Source organism: Ascaphus truei, chromosome 2 (assembly GCF_040206685.1).
Source record: "Ascaphus truei isolate aAscTru1 chromosome 2, aAscTru1.hap1, whole genome shotgun sequence".
NCBI lineage: Eukaryota > Metazoa > Chordata > Amphibia > Anura > Ascaphidae > Ascaphus > Ascaphus truei.
Window position 1 is genome coordinate 23,502,779 of NC_134484.1, and position 20,596 is coordinate 23,523,374.

General features: G+C 45.5%; 1 protein-coding gene across 1 annotated transcript in view; it reads left to right on the forward strand.

Moving 5' to 3' along the window:
* Positions 1 to 20,596, forward strand: part of COL22A1 (collagen type XXII alpha 1 chain) — a 515,441-nt gene that overhangs the window by 410,696 nt on the left and 84,149 nt on the right. Inside the window, exons 34-40 of the mRNA XM_075581796.1 lie at positions 6,036 to 6,089; positions 6,778 to 6,831; positions 14,036 to 14,089; positions 15,152 to 15,205; positions 16,958 to 17,011; positions 19,542 to 19,646; positions 20,246 to 20,290. Coding sequence (XP_075437911.1) covers positions 6,036 to 6,089; positions 6,778 to 6,831; positions 14,036 to 14,089; positions 15,152 to 15,205; positions 16,958 to 17,011; positions 19,542 to 19,646; positions 20,246 to 20,290 — 420 coding nt within the window. The remainder of the gene's footprint in view (positions 1 to 6,035; positions 6,090 to 6,777; positions 6,832 to 14,035; positions 14,090 to 15,151; positions 15,206 to 16,957; positions 17,012 to 19,541; positions 19,647 to 20,245; positions 20,291 to 20,596) is intronic.

Below are 20,596 nucleotides of genomic sequence, written 5' to 3' on the forward strand. Positions count from 1 at the left end.
TGTCCCAAAAAGTCCAATACCAAGCTCAAGTGACTGTGTCACCTGCCCTACGCGTTTCGTGGATGTTACTCCACTTCCTGAGGGGCTACAAAGACTGACACTGAATGACATATACATATACCCTAACCAATTAAAAATTAATTGCCCAATTAGGCTGTATAGCCTGCATGTCATTAATATCAAATCACTACGTCTCTAACAACATAATACACATACAATACATTAAACAACATTAAAAACATTCAGATAACAACTGATAACCGTATATCCCAAAATTGAGGCCAGATATAATATCATAATAGGCATTGATATATACCAAAATGCCAAATTGTGGCCAAAGGATAAACAAACCTGCTTAAGCCACTTAATATGCTACTGCTGGTACAGAGTCAAATGGATAAGGTGTCATCCATTAAGTAATGGTTGCACTTAACTTAATGTTTGTTTGAGCCATCTCATCTACCTAAAAAGGAGCCCAGTTCAAAATCAATATTGAGCCCATATGGGGATAAAGTCTTAAGTTCATAGATCCAAAAGGCCTCCCTCCTATTGATGTGTTGAATGTTATTACCACCTCTCCAATTGGGTGTACACAATTCAATAGGTTGACAGATAAGGCCCTTTGGATTTTTGCCATGATGTACCAAAAAGTGGTGGGACACAATGTGTGATGTTAGACCCTTTTTGATGTTGTAGATATGTTCATATATACGTCTTTGAAACGTACGACCAGTGCGACCCACATATTGCAGGCCACAAGGACACTGCAACATATAAATGACAAACTCCGACTTACATGAAATATGTGACATGATTTTGTAGTTTTTGGCGGTGACATTACATTTGAATTCTGTGCTACAACAGCTGTACTTACAGGCTATACATTTACTGCATGGTTTAAACCCATTTTTAACCTGATTGATGTTCATTTTTATTTCACCTTGTTTTAAAGGGTAACTAGGTGCCAGTTTGTTCCTAAAGTTACCAGCTTTCTTAAAAACAATAGATGGCTGTGGTGTTAGTATCTGTGACAAAGTTGCATCCTGCAACAATATAGGCCAATGTTTGGCAAAAATATTCCTTATTTTGGGGGCCATAGCGTTATATTGTGTTATAAAGGAAATATTATTTTTCCCTTGGCTGTCCCCTTTGTCCTTATATTCCAGGAGTTTGTTCTTGTCCATATCTTGAACTATAGAGATAGTATTCTCTAGTTCGTCTATGGGATAATTCCGATCTAGAAACTTATTTTTGAGTTCATCCGCCTACTCTACAAAAGATTCCAACCTGGAGCAGTTGCGCCTAAATCGGATGAATTGTCCTTTCGGAATATTCCTAATCCATTGTGGATTGTGATGGCTGTTGGCCATAACATAATTGTTGGCCTGTACAGGCTTAAAAAATGTTTGTGTATGAATGTGCATTTGCAATCCAGGGGGAGCATGAAAGGGAAATAAAACAAAATACAATAACATGTAAGTCAAAAACGGGCAGTGTGACACAATGGTCTGTGCAAGGAGGGCTTCTAATCCAAGAATATGGAGACTTCCGATCTCAGCAAAGCAGCAGTGTATATAAAAGAGAAAAGATATCCGTAGTGCAGACCAATCATATAAAACGTGACTTTATAGGGTTTTTAAAAATGAACACTTACAATAAAAACATGTAAATAATGCGTGTATCACAATATTGTGACCGAGGAGAGATTACTGTTAGCTTCAGGCTCACCCACCACCTCCGGTTTATGGACCCTGCGTGGGACACTGCTGCATGGGATTCTCCACCTCCTAGGATCCCTATGGGGTGTACTGGTCCCGTCAGCTCTGTTCCTCGTGTAGGACGCCGCTCTGCTCTTCGCCTGGAGCTCCCTCTCGGGTGGGCTGTCCTGTCCCCTCCGGTTAGCTCCGATACGTCACTTCCGGTTGGTCGCGATCCGTCACTTCCGGTTGTGGGTCTGCAATCTCTACCACAGCTTCTCTCCTTCTCTGGGCGGCTGCCACTCTACGCGTTTCGCCAATAGGGTTTCCTGAGGAAGCCACGCACCCTATTGGCGAAACGCGTAGCGTGGCAGCCGCCCAGAGAAGGAGAGAAGCTGTGGCAGAGATTGCAGACCCACTACCGGAAGTGACGGATCGCGACCAACCGGAAGTGACGTATCGGAGCTAACCGGAGGGGACAGGACAGCCCACCCGAGAGGGAGCTCCAGGCGAAGAGCAGAGCGGCGTCCTACACGAGGAACAGAGCTGACGGGACCAGTACACCCCATAGGGATCCTAGGAGGTGGAGAGTCCCATGCCACAGTGTCCCACGCAGGGTCCATAAATCGGAGGTGGTGGGTGAGCCTGAAGCTAACAGCAATCTCTCCTCGGTCACAATATTGTGATACACGCATTATTTACATGTTTTTATTGTAAGTGTTCATTTTTAAAAACCCTATAAAGTCACGTTTTATATGATTGGTCTGCACTACGGATATCTTTTCTCTTTTATATACACTGCTGCTTTGCTGAGATCGGAAGTCTCCATATTCTTGGATTAGAAGCCCTCCTTGCACAGACCATTGTGTCACACTGCCCGTTTTTGACTTACATCTTATTGTATTTTGTTTTATTTCCCTTTCATGCTCCCCCTGGATTGCAAACGGATATCGACGAATTGTGGGACTAGTGGAACCAGTCCCTACCAGCTGGGTTTGAGCAGGGGGTTTTAATTCATTTTTTCACGTTGTATATCACGTTTTCACTGCTATATATCATTTGATTTTATTATCACTCACTGTATAATATAAGTGAACACTAATAGAGTTAGCGCCTTTTTTTCACTTTCACACAGTGTGTATGAATGTGGTCATCAACAATACTGATATTTAAATCCAAAAAGTTAATGGTAGTTTTATCATATTGGCATATCAGTTTCAAATTTCTGTTATTGTCATTAAGGTACAAAATGAATTGATCTAATAGATCCAGTTCTCCTGGAATATAAGGACAAAGGGGACAGCCAAGGGAAAAATAATATTTCCTTTATAACACAATATAACGCTATGGCCCCCCAAAATAAGGAATATTTTTGGCAAACATTGGCCTATATTGTTGCAGGATGCAACTTTGTCACAGATACTAACACCACAGCCATCTATTGTTTTTAAGAAAGCTGGTAACTTTAGGAACAAACTGGCACCTAGTTACCCTTTAAAACAAGGTGAAATAAAAATGAACATCAATCAGGTTAAAAATGGGTTTAAACCATGCAGTAAATGTATAGCCTGTAAGTACAGCTGTTGTAGCACAGAATTCAAATGTAATGTCACCGCCAAAAACTACAAAATCATGTCACATATTTCATGTAAGTCGGAGTTTGTCATTTATATGTTGCAGTGTCCTTGTGGCCTGCAATATGTGGGTCGCACTGGTCGTACGTTTCAAAGACGTATATATGAACATATCTACAACATCAAAAAGGGTCTAACATTACACAGTGTGTCCCACCACTTTTTGGTACATCATGGCAAAAATCCAAAGGGCCTTATCTGTCAATTGAATTGTGTACACCCAATTGGGGAGGTGGTAATAACATTCAACACATCAATAGGAGGGAGGCCTTTTGGATCTATGAACTTAAGACTTTATCCCCATATGGGCTCAATATTGATTTTGAACTGGGCTCCTTTTTAGGTAGATGAGATGGCTCAAACAAACATTAAGTTAAGTGCAACCATTACTTAATGGATGACACCTTATCCATTTGACTCTGTACCAGCAGTAGCATATTAAGTGGCTTAAGCAGGTTTGTTTATCCTTTGGCCACAATTTGGCATTTTGGTATATATCAATGCCTATTATGATATTATATCTGGCCTCAATTTTGGGATATACGGTTATCAGTTGTTATCTGAATGTTTTTAATGTTGTTTAATGTATTGTATGTGTATTATGTTGTTAGAGACGTAGTGATTTGATATTAATGACATGCAGGCTATACAGCCTAATTGGGCAATTCATTTTTAATTGGTTAGGGTATATGTATATGTCATTCAGTGTCAGTCTTTGTAGCCCCTGAGGAAGTGGAGTAACATCCACGAAACGCGTAGGGCAGGTGACACAGTCACTTTGAGCTTGGTATTGGACTTTTTGGGACACTTGGTCACATTTGAGCCCCATTGCAGCCGTCAGTTCTTGGCATACAGGACGCTTGTACTGTCCCTTTAAGGGCACGGGCACTCTCTGAGACAGCCTATGTAACCGGAGGAGGAAGTGAGGAGAGCAGCCTCACGTGGAGTAGAGCTGTGAGCCCCACGAGCGGGCCTCCGACACTGCCACTGTTCCTGTTAACCCCTGGAGGGAGAGTCAGCACGGTGCAGCAGGAATCACATCTCTGCAAAGACATCAGCAGCACCCGGAGGACTCTTTGTTGCAGTGCCTGTATTTGCCTTGCTGTTTGTAAGTAGGGCTCTGATTTTTCCCATCTGGATGACCAGCGGTGTTCTCATTTGTCCATACCATTTTATGGCATAGTTCTTTTTATTTAATAAATAGTTTTTATAGTCACTAGGAGTCTCTATGTTATATGTGCAGTGTGTGTATTAGTGTAGACCTGTTTTAACCCTACAGTGTTGCACTATGATCTGTGTCTGTTTGTGTTTTTTCCCCTACATGGCCTGTTAAGCAAGTGTGCTGATCCCCTGAGGAGTACAGGATTATCCAACGAACTTTTGGCGCCAGGTTTTTCTTTGAGATCAATTTATTAGCAACCAATTTATTAGCCAAAAGACAGGGGCTTCACAAACGCACCTTCGCGTTTCGTGCAGAAGAGCACTTACTTAGGACGTTGCATGAGTATCTGGACATTTATCTCTTTATGTTACATAAACCTTATTGGACTGCTTGAGCACTACATTCTTCTGTTCTACCCAATCCTCTACACACTGACACATCTCAGTACTTTTGTTTCATGATCTTATTTCCCTGTGGGACAGATTCTGTATATTCTGAAGTGGCAGCTCCGGCTTTGCTAACATGTAGCAGATCTCTAACCCTGTACGTTTTTGTAAGGTTTCTGACAAATTCTATATCACATTTTTTTTCAGAAACGTTTTGGGTGAAGTGAACCATAAGAAAATAGTTAAGCTGAGAGATAATGCAGAAAAAAAGACTAGATGGGCTAAAATTACCAATTTTTTTCAGTATTTTAGCTCCAATACTGAAGATGCCAGAGTATCCTATGTATTGTTACCTGGTATAATACCTAATTTAAGATTAGCACTCCTTAGTATTAATAGTGGTCAGGAAGGCATGCATTAGGTAAGCTATGATACGTAAAGGTGTAATACTCCTAACTGTCTGCCCAACATGTATTCTATAGATCAGTGGGCCCCAACCTTGTTTACATTGTGCATCCCCTGCTAGTAAATATTTGTTCGGCACCCACCTAATTAATAAATGTTATTGCCTACTCATCAGACTATTGTTACAAAAAACTGTTTGAGTGATTAGTTTAGTAAAATTAGGTATTTATTTTCTCAGTAAACATACAGGGAGCTGTTAAAATAGATAAATAGAGGTTATTCAATATATTCCAAAGCAGCTGCTTGGGTCAAAATCATCGCAAATGGCCACTTCGTACAATATAGAATAGCTCCCTTAGGCTGCGGCCTGGGTTGGGCGAACCGCGCGCTCACGGTCGGCGTGATCAGAGTGATAACTCTGAATGCCCTCGTCCAGGGTGAGGGTGCGAGCACGCGTACACGTGCGCTTGCTGCTTGGCGAGACAACCAAATTTGATTTGGCTGCTCGCTGATGTCATGTAAGCAGTTCGCCAAATGAGGGCGAACCAGCTCTGTGATGTCATGGCCGTGCTCCCCCCCCCCCCCCGCGCGAGCAACTAGGTGGCCAAAAATCGCCCAGCCGAGCAGAGCGCATGACATCACGGCGCTCGAGCGCCAGCGCACCCGCTCCCAGCCTGGCCTCAGCCTTAGAGTACTTATTAGGGGTCGTCGAGCTTGATGTTATGCTGATGAGGATTTCTTATTATTTCAGGGGGAACCTGGAGAAAGAGGTGAAAAAGGAGACAGAGGAGAGACAGGAGAACCCGTGAGTGCAACTTTTTGTTATTATTGGAGGCCACATCAAATAGGTTATACACAATGGCAGTGCTCAGTGTCTCAGGCCTTTGAAGGGTGCTGGGTGGGTGCACTCTGAGTGTTAATACGGAGAAAGGAAAAAGATAAGCGCCAGGAACTTTAAAAAAAACAAAAGGTGCTTTATTGATATACATACAGTGCATCTGGACAGAACTCGCGGTAAACAATAATATTCTGCACTTCATCCCCTGGTAGCTCTCATTCCAACTCCTATTTTTTCTGAAACAAAGACGCAGGTGTAACAATTTGTTCCAAAACAGGGAGAAACAACTTATATCTGCATCAATTTGCGCCAGCAAAATATGTCTGACACAATCAGGGTATGGTGGGTGCAACAATGACAAAAAAATGCTCTACCTTACAAAGTACAGCACAGATGGAATATCCATGAGTGTACTGTATGTATACTGTATCTTCCTCAGGTCCCCTAACATGCTTGAAACATTTTGCAAGAACGAAGACAGGTTCACACAACTCAACAGCCAAACACATCGCCATGTTCCTTTATAAGAGCAGCCCCATTATGTGTGTAGTAGGATTATTGTTGGAAGAGAAATATATTTATTTACCTAAATATTTCTAATAAATCATACAGAAAAGCATCACCAGGAGGATTTCCCCACTTCTTTCTCTTTTAGGGGTCACGTGGCGTAGCAGGAGAGGAGGGGACGCGAGGACCTGTGGGGCCTCAGGTAAGTACACAAACAACAAAGATAAATGTTGCACACCGGCAATGAAAAAATATATAGAGGATACTTATACTTATTCTCGGTAAGGGAAGGCCCGCTGTGTTCCATGTGCAGAATTCAGGACAAGAGACGAGAAGAGGCTCCACGGAGTTTGCAAATTCCAGTATTTATTGAATAATTTAATTTATTCAATAATTTTGGCTTCAATAAATATTTGAATTTGCAAAATCCGTGGAGCCTCTACTCTTCTTTTGTTGGGGTCTCTGGTAAGTAATGTAGCCCCGAGGTAAAATTTGAATCCCTGGCCCCTCTCCTCGAGTGCCGTGAGGTAGCGGGTGTTGCCGGAGGCTGCGACGGACCCGCCGGCACTTCGCGAGGGTGGGGGCCAGTGCAGGGAGCGGTGCAGGCTGGTTGCCGGGGACGCGATCGGGCCGTCGCTAAGGCCGCGATCGCGTTGCCACCGGCTCGGCGGCTTAGGCAGGAGGCGCCGCCATTGCGCGGAGGTTCGCGCATGCGCAGTAGGGCGGAAGCGCGCGATAGGACTCCAGGGATAGGGAGAGGTCGCGCGAGAGTAGGGAAGTGTAGAGGGAGAGTGAGGCGGCCATTACGGGTTCGCGCATGCGCAAGGGAAGCGCGCACGCGGCCCCAATGCTTTAGGCAGCCCCTGGGAACTACAATTCCCAGGAGGCTTAGGGAGACAGGCACTAGGTGCCCCAGAGGAGCCAATAGGGCTGGAGGAAGCTCAGCCCGGGAATATAGATACATTTCCCGGGCTTTGCAACAGTCAGTCAGGCAGAGCAGAGGAAGGAGTAGGAAGGGTGCAAGGAGCGCGTGGCTCCTGCATCAGGTAAGGGTTCTCCCTAGATCCCCAGGCAGGCCCCAATTCCCGGCTAAGGGCAGGGGGTAACTGAAGAGGGACGCCTTAGCTAGGGAGGTGACCCTTGAGTATGGAAGGTGCAGGTTTGGCAGTGCCACAGCGGAGAGGGCTGTGGGCACTGGCAAATAGGCACAGTGTGCTAGTAGTGGATTGCTACGGGATCCAGGTGGCTGTGTGTGATTGCAGCTGTCTGTGTGTGGGTCGCTGCATGTGCTGGGCGCAATGCGTGCAGTGTATGTGAAGTGTGGGTGAATCCCTGCAGGCTGACAGTGTGAGCTGAGTGTTGGCTGCAGGTGCGTTAGGCTGTTAGGATTAGCAGTTACAGATAGGACGGGGTAGCTAGGGGAAGGGGGGGCAGGTTATTGTTCACAGGCCCTAGGAGCTTTCCCCAAGCCATCCCAGGTTGCGGTTCTTCAGGGACAGGCCCTAGGTTAGGGTTGCTGTCACTCTCGTAGTAGTTAGTGATAGGAAGGCGGTTGCTGTGCCTGTGCGACGGTGGTGTTGCCGTGATTCGGTTGGAGTTTCCGGGAAGCGGTGGGACCCTCGTTGGGGTTCCCGGCGGAAGACCTGAATAAGGATCAGACGGACGTCTGACCCTTTGAGAAGTGGTTGCGGTCCCGAGCATCGGAGTGCTCAGAAGGTATCTCAAGTATTCTAAGTGCACCAACTGGGCCCTAGCTTAACATAGTGACTGCGCAGTCACCCACGACCTCCGTAGGATTTACGAGACATTGGGTGTGGGGTGATCACAGGACACTGGGTGGGGAACACCAGACATTGGGCTGAGGTGATGCGGGTAGAGCATCTGGTTATGTTAGGGTTATGTTATGTTATGTAATGTGTTATGGTATGTGATATGTGTTCTTAAGTAAAGTGTTAGTATTGTTTGATCTACGTGTGTTATGGTATTTCTTACTCAGGGCTATCTTTCCTAACGGGGGATCCTGGGTAAGTGGAGGCGCTGCACCAGGTAACGTTAAGGGTTTCCCCAGGCTCCCAGCTAGCGGAGGCTCAGATCTCCTGGAGCCGCAGGTGTGTTTCAGTACCAGTAACCCTTTAGGAGCAGGTGTGTTGCCGGGAAAGGGACCGGTTAGACCACGAGGGGCCAATGTGAGATTGGGTGGGTCGGCCGGTTCACAAAAAGGGTTACATTTGGAGGCGCTGCTGAGATATCAGACCTGGGGTGCCCGGTACATGTTTTTCTAAATTTGTGTCCTATTTTTGTTCCGCCATGGGGAAGCCCTCAAGGCGGAGGAAGCCACGTGCTAAGTTCCCGACCGCGCGGGAAATTGTTGCCAACAGTTATCCAGGACTGGCGGGAAAACCCGAGCCCCGCCCCCACACTGTGAGTGACTCAGTACAGAGCTCGCAGCACTCCCTGAAAGAGAGTACTGGATACAGAGAAAATTGCTCGCCGTCGTATGGATCCTGGCAGACCAAGGCTGGGAGCGTATCCTTTTTGTTGTGTCCATGTACAATACAAACATTGAGTCTCTGGGGTAGTATGGACCTTAATGTTTTGGCGTGCATGGTAAAAATTCGGTTGGAAGACGCGAACGAGGAGGGGTACCTAGACTGTTTTTGTAACCAAGGTGACTGCTCGTCTTGTAATTTGGCTTGGGGGCGTGTATGTGGCTACTGCAGGGTACCGACCCTGCAACCCAAACTGCCGCAGCCTACAGAACGGCCAGTGGGAGGGGACACTGTTGTAGAAATGGAGTGTCCTTCCCCTGAGAAGGCAATAGACTGCCAGGGGTTACACCCCAATGTGTATATGCCCTGGCGAGCGACAGGACTAGATGAAGTTGTGCTAGTGTGTCCCTGCCTGCAAAAAGCCTGTGCCTCGGGAGCAGTCCTGTCGCAGTTACCGCTCGACTTCAAGGACATCGAGTTGGATGGAGAACTGGGTATCCAGTGTTTTATGCCAAATTGTGACTGTCCTAGGGAGGCACTGGAGTGGGGGCCTCAATGTGAGTGTTGCGGGGCCTGGTTCCTACAGCCTATCCTGCCCCAGGCGGCGGAACCAGCCGATGAAGAAGAGGAGGAGCCGGACCTCTCTCCTGAAGTAAGTGATGCGTGTCCCCAGTCTGTTCTACTTCCAGAGGCCGCCGGGGACCCGTGTGTCCAGACCACTGTTGCAGACCCTCTCAAAGGGGACGTGCAAGTGGAGGAGCAGGAACTTCTGATGGCGGAACCTGCGGAGGAAGAGGCGCCTGAAGGTGCTACCGAGGTGGGTGAAGCCGCCACTGATTTGTCCACTTTAGCCATGGAGGTGGTGGAGGGCCCGTGTGCCCAAATGAACTTTCCAGACGCTGAGCCAGAGCCGCTGAAGGCGGAGCTCCAGATGTCGGAACCCCAGATGTCAGTTCCAGACCCGGTTCCCGAGCAGGAACCACCGAGACCAGAACCACAGATTCCGGAAGGCCAGGGTAAGGTGCTTGTACCCCCGCCCATGTGTGATGATTCTAGCGACCCACCGAGCGTGGTGATGCGCCTGCCGGCGGACCACTCCAGTGAGGTCACCAAAGCGACGGTCTCAACTGATCCAGACCATGATGTGGGCCCGTGTGCCCTGCAACGGCCAGTCCGGCCTACCACCGAGGTACCAGCGGTCCCAGGCGTGGGATCAGTACCTGCCAATACCGACCGGGGTAAGTTGACTGCCCCAGGGGTGTCGGGTGTGGGCTCCCCGGTGATCGTGGGGCCTGGTGACTCCAAAGGTAGGGTCACCCGGGCGATGGGCTCACCCCGTCATCGCGTCCTGGTGGAGGTGTCTCCCCCAGAAGATCTCTGCAGATCGTGGAATGAACTCGACCTTATCCAGGTATCCGGTGTAGCGGACCGGAGCGACACATACTCCTGTGGGAGGAGTCTCCAAACGGGCCTACCCGAAGAAGTGGTGCCGTCTGCGGAAGAAGTCACCGTTAAAGGGATGGTTGGAGCGGACAAAGACTCTGTTGAGACCGCTCTGGTAGTTGTGGCCTCTCCCAGGTGCGCGATGGAGCGCTATGTTCGCCATGTGGTGGACCGAGGAAAGAGACTGAGCCTCCCTGTCTCCCGTGAGACGAGACCGGAGGATCCGGCAAGGGTCAACACCCAGGCCCCCTTACTATTTTTTCTGCGAGGGGGAGAAGGTGGGTTGGTGCAAGCGACCAGTTTTGAACTCCAAAAGAATCGCAGGAGTCAAGGTGGGATACCCTCACCCAGTCTGTTAGGGGCACTCCACTCTGAGACTCAGCTGGCCTCGGGTATCCATGCGGGGATGTTGGGTACCAATGGGAAATTGCTTGTGTATGATGTACTGTTTACAATGCATTTTCCATTATATAAATCACTGCATGGATGCTAACCAAGCGAGGGCGTTGGGATTCTGCGAGGGGGAGAATGTAGCCCCGAGGTAAAATTTGAATCCCTGGCCCCTCTCCGCGAGTGCCGTGAGGTAGCGGGTGCCGCCGGAGGCTGCGACGGACCCGCCGGCACTTCGCGAGGGTGGGGGCCAGTGCAGGGAGCGGTGCAGGCTGGTTGCCGGGGACGCGATCGGGCCGTCGCTAAGGCCGTGATCGCGTTGCAACCGGCTCGGCGGCTTAGGCAGAAGGCGCCGCCATTGCGCGGAGGTTCGCGCATGCGCAGTAGGGCGGAAGCGCGCGATAGGACTCCAGGGATAGGGAGAGGTCGCGCGAGAGTAGGGAAGTGTAGAGGGAGAGTGAGGCGGCCATTAGGGGTTCGCGCATGCGCAAGGGAAGCGTGCACGCGGCCCCAATGCTTTAGGCAGCCCCTGGGAACTACAATTCCCAGGAGGCTTAGGGAGACAGGCACCAGGTGCCCCAGAAGAGCCAAAAGGGCTGGAGGAAGCTCAGCCCGGGAATATAGATACATTTCCCGGGCTTTGCAACAGTCAGTCAGGCAGAGCAGAGGAAGGAGTAGGAAGGGTGCAAGGAGCGCGTGGCTCCTGCATCAGGTAAGGGTTCTCCCTAAATCCCCAGGCAGGCCCCAATTCCCGGCTAAGGGCAGGGGGTAACTGAAGAGGGACGCCTTAGCTAGGGAGGTGACCCTTGAGTGTGGAAGGTGCAGGTTTGGCAGTGCCACAGCGGAGAGGGCTGTGGGCACTGGCAAATAGGCACAGTGTGCTAGTAGTGGATTGCTACGGGATCCAGGTGGCTGTGTGTGATTGCAGCTGTCTGTGTGTGGGTCGCTGCATGTGCTGGGCGCAGTGCGTGCAGTGTATGTGAAGTGTGGGTGAATCCCTGCAGGCTGACAGTGTGAGCTGAGTGTTGGCTGCAGGTGCGTTAGGCTGTTAGGATTAGCAGTTACAGATAGGACGGGGTAGCTAGGGGAAGGGGGGGCAGGTTATTGTTCACAGGCCCTAGGAGCTTTCCCCAAGCCATCCCAGGTTGCGGTTCTTCAGGGACAGGCCCTAGGTTAGGGTTGCTGTCACTCTCGTAGTAGTTAGTGATAGGAAGGCGGTTGCTGTGCCCGTGCGACGGTGGTGTTGCAGTGATTCGGTTGGAGTTTCCGGGAAGCGGTGGGACCCTCGTTGGGGTTCCCGGCGGAAGACCTGAATAAGGATCAGACGGACGTCTGACCCTTTGAGAAGTGGTTGCGGTCCCGAGCATCGGAGTGCTCGGAAGGTATCTCAAGTATTCTAAGTGCACCAACTGGGCCCTAGCTTAACATAGTGACTGCGCAGTCACCCACGACCTCCGTAGGATTTACGAGACATTGGGTGTGGAGTGATCACAAGACACTGGGTGGGGAACACCAGACATTGGGCTGAGGTGATGCGGGTAGAGCATCTGGTTATGTTAGGGTTATGTTATGTTATGTAATGTGTTATGGTATGTGATATGTGTTCTTAAGTAAAGTGTTAGTATTGTTTGATCTACGTGTGTTATGGTATTTCTTACTCAGGGCTATCTTTCCTAACGGGGGATCCTGGGTAAGTGGAGGCGCTGCACCAGGTAACGTTAAGGGTTTCCCCAGGCTCCCAGCTAGCGGAGGCTCAGATCTCCTGGAGCCGCAGGTGTGTTTCAGTACCAGTAACCCTTTAGGAGCAGGTGTGTTGCCGGGAAAGGGACCGGTTAGACCACGAGGGGCCAATGTGAGATTGGGTGGGTCGGCCGGTTCACAAAAAGGGTTACAGTAACATAAATCTATTTTGTTAAATTAAAACAGAATTCAGCATTGATCGCTGTTTTTATTTATTTTTGCATATTTTGTATATATTCACTATAAAAGATCTCTTGCACTTTCAGGGGATTGAAAACATTATTTTATTTTCAATCCAATGCTTTGTTCAGGAGATGTGAGTAGTTTCAATATTAAGGGGCCTACGCTGGTAGCCTCGATTAGTTTGCTGCTACATCGCAAGGTTTGGCATGTTCTTGCCGAACGTTTTGTCAGTTGAGTTATCACGGTATTCAGAAAGAATCTGAACCCAACTCGCTCGGCGAGGCAGGAAAACTAATCTCAGCCTCAATCAAAGGTCTCCCCGTGCGATCTGGCTGCAAAGAGAGAGCCGCCTCTCCCTGCGCATATCTCCCCAGAGATCGCAGTGTTATAATAAAAAATGTAATACTAGTGTTCGTGAGCAGGGGGTCTCCGGAGCAAAACCGCCTTGATTTCAAGTCTGGGGACCCCCTGCTTCCCGAGATAGAGGCCCAGATATGGGGTGCCGGTATCTCCTATGCGTTTAAATGTCCTGGTCATGCGATGCTGGACATTTAAACATTGCGAGTTTCTTTTTTTCCAGCTGAGCGCCTTTTACTCTACTTTGTCGAGCCCTGTATATATATATATATATATATATATACAGCAAGGCCCCGCTTTTCGGCGATCCGCTGATACGGCGGCACGGAGAAGGGGACCCCCATGTCTGCCCAGAGGTTGCGCATGCGCAGAACGGGCTGTTTCCGCCGGCGCTCATGCGCAGAACATAGGTTGCGCAAGCAGAACACTTTGCGCATGTGCACAAGGGCGTAAAATGCCGGTTTGTGCATGCGCACAAGGGGGGGAAATGCCGGACTGCGCATGCGCACAACTGAAAATCGCCGGTTCCGCTTTCCGCCGATTTTCACTATAGAGTGAACCCGCCGTATGCCCGGGGCCCTGCTGTGTGTGTGTGTGTGTGTATGTATATATATATATACTGTGTATATATATATATATATATACTGTGTATATATATATATATATATATATATATATATATATATATATTATTTACAGTAATGAGATCTGAAAGTAATGGTTTATCTGTATGTACAGTAATAACAATACAAAATGAATATGATGTATGCAAACTAATTGTAATGTGCTCTTTGTGAATTGCAGGGTTTAATGGGGCTAGCAGGGGTCAAAGGAGAGCCTGGACTAAAAGGAGACGTTGTAAGTAAAATAATGCGCTTCATTTATTTCAAGGGAATATCCCGCCAAGGACTAAAGTGAAATATATCATTCCAGTGGCATGTTTAAGGGGGTTACATGGGGATGATTGATGCCTTTTTGTTCTTTTTTTTTACCACAATCTCACACATTTGAAGTATTGTTTGATATATTTGTACACATGGTGAGATGAGACTTGAGAGTCGTTTTATTTCCTCTAGCTGCTTCCTTTTGTATGATGTCACTGTGTGTTGAGGAAGTGCTTGCACAGGCAAAGCCCACGTTACCCCCCAAGCTTAATCATTACGAAAACACTTGATTGGCAAAAACTTCCCCATTCAGAGGCCCCTGGGAAAGGCAATTTGGGTCCATTTTTCAAAAAATTAAATCAGACACATCCTTGCTATCAGCACAGTTATAATTATTTAGGGAACCCGATTAGATGGTTATATTCTTTGCAAAGGGTTGTTTTCTGGCCATTTATGTAGGGTTGCATTTTTAAAGGAGTTATCACTACAAAATGAATCACTCACAGTAATATGTATATTGGGTTTATAGATGATTGATGCCCCTTTTCACCAGACATTAGTAATTGTATGGTGATTAGACAATCAGTCCCTGCTTCAGCACAGGTGTCTTAAACAGAAACTAAACCTTCGACTGAGCTTCTGCTTGAGCCACCTGTGCTGAAGCTGGGATAGCCTGAAAACCTGACCTATTGGACGGGCTTGAGGACTGGAGTTGAGCTCCCCTGGTATATATCACCTGATATAAGGTCCTCAAGTCTTAGTGTGGCTAATACAGGTATACTGATTTTGAAACAACAAAGTTAAAACATTTATAACGTGTCTGAAATTTTAACACCAAAGTACTTTAATGTCCCAATATGAAATCAGCGCTTTTCTCTCTTCATATTTTTATGCATATTAAAATGTTTTGCTTCTTTGCTATTCTGAAGGTGGTGAATGGAGAAGGTGGATGTTCGTATTTCAGTGGAGTTCAAACGTGTATAACCTGCACCAGATTCTTATGCTGACCATTGTATGCATTTCCTTCTATTAACAGGGTCCTCCCGGCCCAATCGGTCCTCAGGGAATCCGTGGCTTGCCAGGGAGTGTGGTAAATATATATATTTCATTTTTTGATCTATTCCAAAAAAAAAAAAAAATGTTTGCCATAAAAATTCTTCACTGTTCAGCCTCATGTGACACACAAGAGGTACATAGGATTGTAGGGACATAAACACACAAATAACATCTTGAAAGCCTATTTATCAAAAGCCTAAATGATTCAGGTGGCTTCGTTGTTATTAATATTGTTTATTTATAAAGTGCCAACATATTCCACTTTGGGGTACAATGGGAAACATAAATGACATAAACACAATGATGTACCAAATAAGGACAAACAAGTACAAGCAGATACAAAAGGAAATGTGGGCCCTGCTTTGTTGTGAGAGTTTAAAAACTATTATAGGGATATGGGGCAAAGTGGCTGCTCGTGGTTGGGTTGAGTCATCTTGAGGATGGAGTTTGATCCAGCTGCACAGCTGGTCCCAATAACTTTTGGGAGTATGGATGTTAGGGGCTAGACCGACTGTTGGAGAGTGATAGGGAATTCAAGAGAGAGGCTGTAGCATGGGAGGTCTTATAGGCGGGAGTGAGAGGAGGTAGTAAGGGAAGAGAAGAGGCGGAGGTCATAGGCACAATGGAGGAGCATTTAGGGAAGTATTTAGAGACGAGGGCTGAGATGTAAGAGAGGAGGGGCAGCATCATTGAGAACTTTCTATTTCAGAGCTAGGAATTTTTATTTTATTCTGTAGTATATGGGAAACCAGTGTAGGGATTGACATGTATTAGTTCACCAAGAGATAGGCATAGAGAGAAGAGGGTCAAGGACAGAACCGTGTGGGACCCCAAAAGGGGTACAAAGTAAGAGTGTAAGGATTCTGCTGGATCGTGCCGGGTATTGCGGACAGTTCAGGTTTTCAAGGTTGCCTGCCCTTTCTGCTCAATTTGGCCATTTTGGTTACTGGAAGCCTGCTATATAAGGCTGCACTTCCTGGTGGGAGTCGCCGAGCAAGTTTCTAACATTTGCAGTTCTTGCTGTCACCCTTTTGTCTGTTTGGATTTCCCTTTCCCTGAATCTGGACTGTGACCGCAACCTTGCTGCTTTCTGCCTTCCCTGACCCTTTGGCTGTTTACTGGACTGTACACCACTGCCGCCAGCCCTGACCTCCTGCCTGATTACTGACTACGAATAATCTAACAGGACTCTGTCCCTGGGCTCTGGTTGGTTATTCTGCATCCCTACCTTAGCCTTGCGGGTCCGCTTCCTGATTGGAGACAAGCACCGTCACAAAGAGATACCAGAGAAAGAAAAACTGACGGCACGCTTGGATAGGAAGGGCATGAACCCTGATTTTCTTGTACTGGGTTTTCCATATGAGGCTCGACCCATTAAACTTAATACGAGTGTATTTCAGTTCTCATTTGAGGTTTTTAGTGCATATTACAAAGAATAAAGTAGCACTGTTATTCTCTAGAACTTATATTAAGCAGTAAATATTAAACACGGCACAAAGGACAAATATAGGGAAAAGTAAATCATAACACATATTATGACAGCACCGCATTCAGAATTTGAGGATAAAAGGTAAATAAAAACACAGCATAATTAATTTATTCAGTGCTAAGAAATCAACACCTCTGCTGACAGTATTCTGCAACACATTATAAAGTGTGGTTTGGTTAATTATACAAAAAAGGAAAATACCACTTTACATGTTAAGATTGTTGATAACTTGGCATTATGCAAATAATGTTGTGTAAAACCTGCATGGCTGCTATTACAAACGTGCTTGTTTTTCAGGGAAGTCCGGGAGACGCTGGTTTGTCCGGAAATGATGGACTAAAGGGAGAAAAGGTAAAAAATTTAAAAAAACACAGCATCCTTTTCACTGTGTTCTTAGTAGTCTCATGTTCTAGTCAAAAGTACAAGAAAAAACACAAGAGTTAGGTTTATCAAGCATATTAAGTACAAACCGCAGGGAGTGGACAGGTTCACCATCTGTCTGCTGCTTGAACTCCAGCTATTCATGTTAAACTGTGAATAGTTCATTAAATCAGATTTTGTTAATTTGGTTGCTCCATCTGTTAGTTGATTAACAGTGGTGATTGTACTGTATATGTAAATTCACCCAGCCACTTTGGTGACTCTATAGCTTGGGACTGACTGGTTATGTAATGGAAACATGAACTTTTGATGATATGTTGTCTGCTCCTACCATGGTGACCATGGGTTACAGGTCACCTGAGTTCAACTTTGCAGCGAGAATCTGTGAAAAGTAAACACACCCTACTCGGGCGGTAGTGATGAAAAATTACAATACATGACTCCCTTGGGGCTGTGTAATTAGAATTAGTGTAATTTGAGTCTTTTGGATCTATGGAACAGTAAGTCTTGTGCCAGCACCTATGATTTTAGATCCGATAGGACATATTACAATTGCTCAGTTGAAAATCTCAAAGTTGGATTTTTGGATTAAGCTGCGGTCACCACATTTTGAGCTACTTCCTGTCCTAGCCCCTTCTTTGTGATGTCTCATTGATACCTGTCTTGACTGAGTATCCACTGGGTCCACAGCCTTGCACTTATAATATAATACAATAGTAGCTTGTTCAAAGCAATTTGGTCACATGTTTTGATTGGTGATGATAAAAAAACATGTATGAGACAGGTCCCCAAATCTCCCGTTCCCCATAATCACACATCATACAATACACAGCCAGGTATTCTGTTATATTCCAAGTGGAATAGAAGCAAAGCGTGACGCACTATGCATACTCCTTTCCATGCGATTACTCAGAATCGCTAGCTGCAATGGAAACACTATATGCTGTGTAATAATGGGGTAATGCAGGTTTGGAGACCTGTCCAAGATGTCAATGTGTTCTCTACCATTACTGTACATTAACTTATATGATAGCCTGATGACATCTCCCTTTTGTTAAGAGAAGGTACTGTATGCTATGCTACGTTTTAAATCAGTTTTCATCTCATTAGGTACAGTACTTGTTATTTGTAAATATTGTGATGCCTACATTACATTGCAGTATCTTTTAGTCCCAGAATAAGGCCGGAAACGTATTTCTCTACACAGGGTTTATTTACAGGGTTAAATTATACACCAACAGACAGGCCCACATCCCTTTAAGTCAAAACAAATAATAAAAATAACACCTATTCCCTTTAGGGAAAACTAACTAAGCATACTCCAGCCCTTTCTAACGGGGTCGCCAGCTAAACTGGTTAAACGCCCAAAACATGCTCTATCATATGCACCCCATATGAACAGTCTTAGGTACATTAATATATCACTTAGCTCTTGGTCTGTTACTGTTGGGGCTCCAGGTAATTCCCTCTGGACCCTGCGAGAGTTCAAAGAATCCCTCTTCTCTGTAGATGCAATGATATGGATAGGACATCCCTGCTTCAGCGCAGTCTCGTGTCCTTCCTGGGATTAAGACCCGGTCAGTCCAAACAGACTCCACGACCACTGTCCAGTGGGTCTAAGGGACTATGCCAGCCTCTTCATTAGCTGTGGAACACTTTCTCTCTCTCTCCCCCCTTTCTCTGGGGGAAAGCAGTCTCCCTGAGCAAGCAATTTCCTGATTTTGAACTCCCTATGCAATCAGGAGTCCAGCCTGCTCAATTAGGTTGCAGCTGCTGCTAGCTTCTCTAGGGGAGATTAACTCCCTGTAGACTGGAAAGCACACTAGCTGCACCACTCCAGACAATACAAGGACAGTTATTGTATCACAATATGTATAATAGACAACTTGTTTTTCATTGCTAATATTGTAATTGTTGACAGTCTCCTTTAAGCTTGGAGACTAGATACTTCAAATTAGTACAATATTTTGTCAAGATTTTATCCACCTTAACAATTCTAAATGATGTATTAGAGAACTATTATTAAATATTAACACCTCAAAAAGTACTATATATTGACACTTGTACATAAGCACAAGTTGATTGCCCGTGCTTTGGAATTCTTGGATAGTACTTTTAGAAAACCAAGACGTACCAGAATGCATAACTACTGTATCTTAATACATTTGGCTTCAGTTCTTTGTAGAATTGCATCTACTGTAGTTCAGTAATCTATATTATTTCTGCTAATTGTGTTTGGCTGTGCAGCTCCGATTTAACAGGGGTACGCTGAGGTTCTGAATTAATTGTATCATATTATTATACTATGTAAAACAATGCCTCTTTGAATAAAGGCTTTAATATGGCACGTTTCATTAGCAATGAAGAGCTTGCAGTTTTTTACCATGGTGTGGATTTGAAATATATTTAGAAATTAAATAAAATCCTGACTATACATTACTGAATCGTAATCCGTTAACAATACCTACAGTAATAATCCTACATTTAATATTTTTTTTAGGGTGGGCCTGGCAAGGAAGGAAAGGTGGGATTGCCTGGACCTCCAGGAGAAGCTGGACTTGCTGGCTTGCCAGGGTTACCAGGCAAGGGAAAGGATGGAGAACCGGTAAGTTATTTAACTATGCATTGTTCTCTGATATGGGGACATTTCTACATGTGGAGTCAATAATTCCACTAGAAGAATTTTACAATAATTTATTTGAATTTCTAGATCATAAAAATCAATCATAAAAGCTGTTCATGCTTAGAGTTTCATAATAAACCTAATTAAATAAAGGTTTTACTTTGGTAACATTTGAAATTTGGGGGGTGATTTATCAAGGCAAATTTAGAGCACAATTGAAGCAAATTGCATCAGCTCCATCTTGCTCCTCTGTGTCAGTGTATTACTGTCTTTGCTCGAGTTTTTTATCCCATGTGGGTTAGTTTGCAATTTGGGGAGTAGCATATGGAGAGGTTAGGGGGGGTTACATGACACACAGATTATAATGAAATGAATTACATTCTACATCTCTGTGCTTGGCTTTATTTAATCTTTTTATTTAAAAAATCAGCCAAGTTTTAAGTGTCGTTGAGTAACAATTTGCATGTTATTTTATTCAAATGCACCCAGAAAATGAACCAATTCATCAAAACACATTTCTCTTTGCACTTTTTTTTTACATTGACACAGGTTCCTTGTTTTGTTCTTTATGCCCTATACAGGGAGAAAGTGGTGCCACTGGCCCCCCAGGATTTTCAGGGTCAAAGGTAAGCAAATTATAGGTACTTTCTCTAATCATATACCTTGTGGATGACTGCAAATGATGCACTATGTCAATGTGTGAAGTATAAATAATCTATCTCTTAAAATATAAATTCTTTGGATATTTTGGTGATTTTTGGAGGAACAACTTTTTAGTTCTTCCTAGATCGATTTACAGTGTACATAACTTTAGAAACCTCTTCAAGTCAACTGTGTAAAGATATCATATTCTACAACAAATCTACATTTCTTCATAACTCACAGTCTGGTTCTGTTGGCAATGACACGCACTGTGGGTAAGCTGTAGACAC